This window comes from Octodon degus, unplaced genomic scaffold (genome assembly GCF_000260255.1).
Source record: "Octodon degus isolate 3935 unplaced genomic scaffold, OctDeg1.0 scaffold00028, whole genome shotgun sequence".
NCBI classification, from domain to species: Eukaryota; Metazoa; Chordata; class Mammalia; order Rodentia; family Octodontidae; genus Octodon; species Octodon degus.
This window is the reverse complement of record NW_004524604.1, coordinates 9,892,979-9,901,848: the sequence shown is the minus strand read 5'-3', so window position 1 is coordinate 9,901,848 and position 8,870 is coordinate 9,892,979. Positions and strand designations below refer to the sequence as shown.

Here is an 8,870-nt window from a genome sequence, read left to right as displayed (position 1 = left end):
AAAAAATAGGTATACAGAGTTATATAATTCTTATGTTTACACATAAGTCCAAAAATCTAACCATATACAACCTTGAAGCAGGACAGTCCCACAATATTCCTTTTCCTGTCTCTTGCCTTCATTCACCAACCCCTTCTTTTCTGAACAATCGTCTCCCCGAGAGACAGCACAGCAGCAACTGGCATGTCATGACAAGCAGCCTGTATTCAGAAGACCAGAATGACAGGTACTCCAAGCATGAAACTATATTACAGATTACCATCTACAGTGCAGTTGTTTAGTTCACAGGTATAAGTATATATAGTCAGGGTGAGAATCTTTCCAATTAGCTGCTAGATTCAAAAATCTTCTGGAGATTCTCAGGATCATTGCCTTGTCCATCTTCTACATATAACTGTATGGTTTCTCACTGTCATGTTTCCTAGCTCTTCTCCTTTCTCTCTCTTAATTAGTTAGTCCTCGAGTTCCTGCTTTTCTTTTTTGTATTATACCTTTCTATTTGTATTTTTTCTTTTGAGTTCTTATAGTAAGGAAACTATACGATATTTATACATGTGTGTCTGGTTTATTTCACTTACGAGTATATCTTCAAGTGGCATCCACTTCAATATAAAGGCTTCAAGTTTATCATTCTTTATAGCTGAGTAATACTCCATTTTGTAAAAATACCACATCTTTTTCAACCATTCTTCAGGTGATGGCATCTTGGCTGTTTCCAAGATTTGGCTATCACAAATTGTGCTGCTATAGAGTTGTTACTCTATCTGCACACGAAACCAACTTAAAAGAAACTAGGACTTCAAATGACTAGACGTAGAAAGATGCATACAATATGTCATTATATGAAGAAAAAGGGAGGGAGGATGTTAAAAAATTGATTGGAGTGTATTCTCTTATATTCCTGAGATAATCATCTACTTGATGGTGGTATCTTTTTTGGAAATGTAGGCAGATGCAATCTGTTAGTTTTTCAGAAAGGAATTTCATCAATGAGCTAAGTTTTTGTTTTCTGGGTATATTGGCTGACTTCATCAGTTTTTATCTTGTTTCAATGTATTTTGGAAAATCGTACTTTAGTAGTAAAATTATTTACATCTTTAACTTACAGAAGATAAAACTGATCCCAGAGTCTTTTTTTGGATTAAATATAATATGTATACAAATTCAAGTGATGATTATTTGATTATAATTGGTTCTCAACCTTTCCTTGAAGTTTTAAGTTTTTATTTATGAAATGTTTCTGTCCTAAATCATTATGACTGAGCTTCAAATAGGTAAAATTACCTGAAGAGTAAGCTCATTCTTATATATTTGATTTTTGTAAGGATAGTATATAACATATGAATGGGCCACAAAATGAGTTTTTTCTTTAAAAAAACAGAAAAAAGAAAAAAGAGTGATTAAAACTGTCAGTCTTAGAGAAGCACAGTAATATAGTGGGATTTTTTTTTTAATTTAGGAAATGGAAACGATCACAGTTGAATTCACTGTAACCTGGACCTAATCTTAAGTCAGTTGTCTACTATACATACATATAGATATCCTTTGTTCATTTTTTTTTGTTTTGATTGAACTTCCTTTCATTATTTATTAAAATGTATACTTGATTTTTTTCTTTTATATGTGAAAAAAAATCACAGTATTTTCAGCTCGTATTCCATATAACAGGATTGGTTTAGACTGTAGTAGTAATTAGATTTCTAATATATTCCTTTAAAATGAGTTTAATTTAAATAATTTACCATTTCACCCCTTGATGAAGAGAAATCAAGCAATTTTTCCCTTTTTTTTTTGTTAATTCAAGTGAAAAACAGAGACAATGAGTTAGATCCATTACAATAGTGACAAAAGAGTTAAATGTTAATATTTTTGTTATGAGTATCTGTTATGTTGAGATGGTCTACAGAACAACAGAGTATAATAAAAGTGAAAATTTTATGAAGCGGTTTGTCATCAGTTTACCTTGTCAATATATTAAATCAAAGTGCTTCTGAATAGTAGAAACATAATGTTTATATGCTGCCTTAATATAGAGAGTAGAACTGGGGCTCCAGCGTTACTCCCCTCCACTTACCTGAACCTATGTTCCAGGGCTAACTACAGATCTCTGTCCTAAGGTCTACTACTGTGGGGCAAAGAAAGCACCTACCTTGGTGGATTCTGAAGTTCCAAGCTGATATCCATTAGATTCTCCAGCATGACCTACAGTAACCTTTCTTTCCTGAAGCACACTGAAAGCTCATGCATACATACTGCATCCCATGCATAACAGAGTGAATTATAACAGAGTGAATTATGGGGAAGGAGATGTGTGGCAGTCATAGCTGACACGACTCAATGTCCTGTCAATCACACTGTCAGTCACACTCTGAAAAACCTAATGGGAGGTGCCCTAGACTCAGTGACACATTTTAAATTCTTAAACCCAACATGTTCAGTGTGCATGTCATTTTTCTTTCCCACTACAGGCCTGGTAGCTATGAGAATTCCATTACCGAATTATACTTCATTAAACTTTTCTTTTTTCATACTGTCACATGCCACATCCAATTATTTGTGAATTGCACATAAGAACCCAAGGACGCATCTGGTGATGGGGTCCATCACCCACAGCGACAGTCTTACCTGAGCCATTTTTCAGATACCCATTTGCATCAACAGTTGTATACATGATGTAAGGTCCAGGTTGGTTCACTCCAAAGGGCTGCAATAAGAAAGGAAATAGCCTTGGAAAATACGGGAGTGATTTGAAATATCAGGCAAATCTATTATAAGTATATTTCCAGTGCTGCCCAGCACTGTAAATATATATAAAAATGCAACCCAAAACCACATGGCAAAAATACAAAGAATTACGGATTAACTTATAAATTAGGTCGAGTAAGAGATACATAGACATAGACATATAGATCATTTCTACAAACACACAGTACTTACAAAGACATAGAGATCATTTCTACAAACACACAGTACTTGAAAAGAAAAGCTGGCTACCATAAAATTTTTAACACTTTAAATGATCTGAGAGTGTGCTTACATAATTCATTATCTGAGAGTGTGCTTACATAATTCATTATTTTCTAAATTCTAATTTATCCTTTCCTTAACAAAGGTAAATATTTTAAGTAAATTTCTATTTATTTATTTTTTTAAACTTCACTTGGTTTTACCTAGAATAGAACCACAACACTTTTGTGGCTGGTTGGGGGGGGGGGATGCTCACTGGGAAGGTGTTTGTCTAGCATGTATGAAGCCTTCGGTTCAATGCCCAGCGCTGGAAATATATATAAAAATACAACCCAAAACCACATGGCAAAAATACAAAGAATTATGGATTAACTTATAAAGTAGGCAGAGTAAGAGATCAATAATGATAATAGAACTAGAACAATTATAAAAATGTGCTGTACTGCTACGTGACTGTGTTCTCTCTCTCAAAATGACTTGTGTTTCTTAGAGTGCATGGCTCTCCTCATATGGCTGTACATGACACCAGAATTAACCTGTCATTCCATGTGCCATGCTCCAGTGCCACTTTTATGAATGTAGACTGTATGGGGCTCTGTTGGGTTAGTAACCTACCTCCTTCACCAAATTCCTCAGCTATGTTGGAAACATGATAGCAGCTTCCTTGGCAGATGAAATTTCTCTCTGTCTCTCTCTTTTGGTAGTATGTGGAAATTGAATCCAGGGCCTTCTCATTGAGCCTTTTTTATTTTGAGATAAGAGTTTCACTAAATTGATGAATTGTCCTGGTTGAGTTTAAACTTTTGATCCTCCTGCCTCAGCTTACCAGCATGCTGGCATTACAGGCATGCTCTACCACATCTGGCTTCTAATAGTCTTTATATTTTCAGTGTGAACATGTAACTGAAGCTATGTAGTCCTCTCTCACTTGCAGTAAATTCCTCGGAGTCAGTATGGATGTAGCAGTGCATCATCCAGCTCTTCCCCTCAGGACTGAGGTATTTCCCAAGCTGTTGCAAGTCTGTGTGCTGGTAACTCACAACTGGGTCATATTTGTAAACTATTCTTTACTGGAGAGATCTACCTCAAAAATTAGAAGCTCTTCTCAGGAGCTGGCTGAGTACTATGTCTGAATAATGCAGCATGCTAAGGTTTGGTCCCTCTGCCTCTCTTGAAGCCATCTCTGAGGGCCATCAAGCCTCAGAGCTCCCATATGTGGCAGACTAACCTCTTTCCTTTTGCTCTCCCCCCCCCCTTGCCTCACTATTTCAGAGATGTTATGGCCAGGTTGAGCCTATATTAAATCTCTGGGTCAGGGCTTGTTTCCACATATCTTAAATATAGGAAGATTCCTAACTATACATAAAATATTGAGAATGTAGTGCTTAAATAGTATAGTAAGTATATGAGACGATAATTTTAACATCTAGTTTCATACTGAAGTTCTACTATTTAATAGCTCTGTGTGACTTTGGATTAATTTCTGAGCCCCAGTTTCCTTAACTTTAAATGAGGTATAATTTCTAGTGAAACAAGGAGTTGTAGTTTGAATTCCAAACCAAGTCTTCCAAAAGGCTTGTTATGTTGACAGCTTGTTTGCTGAAGGGATTTTGGGAAGTGATTGTGTCATGAGTGTTCTAAGATCAAACCACTGAAGGGATCATAATTGCATGGCGTTACAGAGAATGACATAATGAAGAGGTGGGGCCTAGTCAAAAAGAGTATACTATAGGGGGTGTGACACTGGGGACTAATCTGGTCACATCCCTTTGGTCTTCTCAAGCCACTATAAAGAATCTAAAGTACTAATTGCCTTGTATACATCTCACCCAATGCTCCGTACCAACTATGCAAAGCTAAACAGTAAGGTTATACTCCAGTTCTGAGAGGTAGCTAACCTAAAACTATGAGAACAAATATTACAAATGCTAAATGTTCCTAAATAATGGCAAGATATCAGAAAAGGCTTCATAAAAGAGGTGACCCCATGAGAATTTTTTAGGGGAAATGTGGTAGGTTCATCAAAGTTTTTTTGAGTAGTGAAGCGTACTCTAATCACTGCTAACCAGCAGTAACAATTTGTACTTTATAACAACCATGCTGTGTGCATTTATCATGCGGGAAAATTTCCCTGAAATATTAATAATCGAGAAGTAAGTTTACTTACTGTTATCTTACGAGGACAATCATTAGAACACAGACCACTAAGAACTGCGGAAAAATAAAAAAACAGGCGATTACTAGTGTTATACTGTAAGCTTTAAATTTCCCCCTAAAATCCCTTAATATGGCTCATATGATCACAAGCAGAAATAATTTCACTTTCTTTAGGTCTGAGCAAATTAAATTTCTTTTGTTCACTTTATACCAATATTTCAAATCTGAATTTATGAATATTAAAATTTCAGTATTTCACTTTAGTAAGCTGTGAAGATACAGTTGTTTTGTGTATTACATACATAGGGAAATAATTAAAATTATATGACATAATACTCTTCTGTTTTCCTGTTGGCTAGCTAAATTCCAAGGATGGCTTAGAATCTGCCAGAAGTGCCAAGTGTAAACCAGTTAATTAATTAATTGTATATATATATTTTCTATGTATTTAGTACAGGGTCTACAGGTTCTCATTATACAGATCACACTCACAACAATCCTATTTTCAGCCTCCCAAGCACTAGGATTATAGGTGCCAAGCCCAATCTCACTCAGTCTCAGCGTGCCCCAGGAGCGGGCCCAGCACGGCACACCCGGGATCTAACCCTAGTCCCTGCGTCTGTCTAAGCAAGTGCTTTCATCCTTAGAACTAACTGGCTGGCCCTTAAACCAATTAAAATGTATACTGAGAAAAATAAAAAGAACATCAGGTATTTTGTATCTAAATCTACATTTTTTCCATTTATCCTATCAAAAATTTTGGATACCCTTAGAAACAATAATACAGAACATAATTAAAACAATACATGGTACCAGAACTAATATACAACAATAATTTAATGATACACTTATTCTATATTTACCAAAAGAAGTTAGATTAAAAAAAATTGTCAAGAAGTCCCTGGGTACAGCTGGCCCATTCCACCCTGGCCTAATGGGAAGGAGTAGTGGAACCAGAAGCCACTGGAGGCAGAGGATCCATTCTGCCTTGGCAGGAGCCGCGTGACCAGAAGCCACTGGGTGCAGCTGACCTATTCCACCTTGGCAGGACCAGCCAAGCCCAGTCTGAGGCAAAGAACTACAGAAGCACTCTCTGGTCACAGAGGTGGCAGCAGAAAATGACAAAAAGAATGAACAAAATGCATTCTCAGGCCCTGAGTTCACTCAGAACAAATTCAGGAGACATCAGCATAGAAGAAAGTGGAAGCCATACACCTGAAATCTCTGAAATAATAGCAACTGAAGCAACTGCAGAAGAGTATAGAGGAAATCAGAACAGAGATAATCTGACAGACAAAAAAAGAAATAATAACTACAATGAAAGAACTATGAAGCATTTCTAAAGAAGACACTGATAAAACAATGGAAGAGAATAGAAAAATGATGAAAACCTTGAATGACAAATATAGGAAAGAAATAGAATTCATGAAGCAGATTCAGAGATATACAGGAAATTAAAATCTTAATCACAAGCTGGCAAAACTGTTTGAATGAAAGTGAAAATAGACTTTTAGATCTTCAAGATACCATTGCAGCTAGTGAAAAGGTAACAAAAGATCTCTTAAAAACAAGTAGGATGCAGGAAAAAATAGTTTACCATCTTCAAGAAGATGCAAAGATGAACAACATAAGACTATTTGGCATCAGTGAGAGAGACATACATCACAAATGACATAAAAAGAACATGGGAAGAATAGCAGAAAACTCCCCAAATATGGGGAAACAACCTGACATTCAGGTAACTGAGGCATATAGAACACCAAATAATATCAATGCAATTAAAACTATACCCAGACATATAATAGTCAAGATCCCAGAAATCCAGCACAAAAACAACATACTAAAAGCTGCTAGAAAAAAGAAATAGATCACATTTAAAGGAAAACCCATTAGAATAACAGCAGATTTCTCCTCATAAACCCTTAAGTCAAGGAGAGCATGGAGTGAAGTACTTCTAGTCTCACAAGAAAACAAATTCCAACCTAGACTTTTCTACCATGCAAAACTCTCAAGTATGATGGAGAACTGAAATACTTCCACGACAAAGAACAACTAAAGAAATTCATGATAACCAAACCAACACTATACAGAATACTAAAGGATATTCTAGAAAGGGATCAAAATATCCACAATTCTAAGCATGACAACAGAAAGAACCCACCAAACATGGCCACCTTAAACACAGGACAAATGTAGAGAACCAACAATAGGAAAATAACATGACAAATCTAAATCAATATATATCAATTATAACCACCAATGTAAATGGACTCAATTCACCAATTAAAAGAAATAGACTGGACAGTGGTTTAAGAAACAAATTCCAACAATATGCTGTACACAAGAAACACATTTAACCCATAAAGAAATTCATAGGCTGAAAGTTAAAGGATGGAAAACAACACTGCATGCTGCAGGACCTCACAAAAAAGCGAGGGTAGCTATTCTGTTCACAGACAATCTAAATTTCAAACCAAGAATGATCAAACAAGATAAAGAAGGTCACTATATACTGGTTAGGGGAAAAATTCAAGAGGAGGAGATGACAGTCACAAATATTTATGCACCAAATACAGGAGCACCCAACTATAAAAGACAAATTTTAAAGATCATGAAAAATCTACTAACCAATATCACAATCTTAACAGGGGACCTTAATATCCCCTTATCTCAAAAAGATAGATCAAGCAGGCAAGAAATAAGCAGAGGTAGTAGAACTGAACCAAACCTTTGAACAAATGGACTTAGTGGACATATACATAGTGTTCTACCCAACAGCATCTGAATACACATTTGTTTCAGCTGCACATAGGACATTTTCTAAGATAGACCACAAACTAGTCCATAGGTCTTAAGTATATGCAAGAAAACAGAAATTATCCCATGCATATTATCTGGTCACAGTGCAATGAAACTGGAAATGAATGACAAAAGAAACTATAAAAACCCCATAAACACATGGAAATTAAATAACACCCCCCCAAGAATCAATGGGTTATAGATGAAATTAAACAAGAAATTAAACAATTATCTACAATCCAATGAAAATTCAAGCACATTTGTGGGATGCAATGAAAGCAGTTCTTGGAGGGAAATTTATACCAGTGAACTCACATGTTTGGAAAACAGTGAGAACAAATAAACACCCTAATGCTGTATCTCAAGCCTCAAGAAAGAGTAAACCAAGCCCAAAGTCCAAAGACGGGAAGAAATCATAAAAATTAGAGCAGAAATTAATTTGAGACAAAGAAAACAATGCAAAGAACTAATGAATCCAAAAGCTGGTTCTTTGAAAGATTAAGTAAAATTGATATACCCCTACCTAACCTCATCAAAAAGAGTAAATAACAAACTCAAATTCAAGCCATAAAGAATGAAAAGGGTGAAATTACTACAGATCCTGTGGAAAATCAGAAGACTATCAATAGCTACTTTTACTCTCAGAATCAATGACACAGAAGAAATGGTCAAGTTCCTAGAAAGGTACAAACTACCAAAAGTAAACTTTATGATTTCCTCCTTTAATTTCAGTTTGGACCAGAATTGTCATTTTTTTCTCAAGCATCTTCAAGTTTCACATTAGATTATTTATTTAAAAATGCTCTATTTTCCTATGTAATCATTTGTTACAAATGAACTTATTATATCTGCTTTCATTGTCTTCCAGAGGTTCCTAGTGTGTTGCACAGGTATTGTCATTGTCTTCCAGAAATTGTTTAATTTTTTTCTTGATTTTTTTTTTTTTT

At 35.5% G+C, this 8,870-nt stretch overlaps 1 protein-coding gene across 1 annotated transcript in view; it reads right to left on the bottom strand.

Annotated features, from left to right (window-relative positions):
* Positions 1-8,870, bottom strand: part of Itfg1 (integrin alpha FG-GAP repeat containing 1) — a 292,179-nt gene that overhangs the window by 45,931 nt on the left and 237,378 nt on the right. Inside the window, exons 13-14 of the mRNA XM_004629193.3 lie at positions 5,135-5,178; positions 2,626-2,704 (exon numbers count right to left, since the gene is read on the bottom strand). Of these exons, the coding sequence (XP_004629250.1) occupies positions 2,626-2,704; positions 5,135-5,178 (123 nt within the window). The remainder of the gene's footprint in view (positions 1-2,625; positions 2,705-5,134; positions 5,179-8,870) is intronic.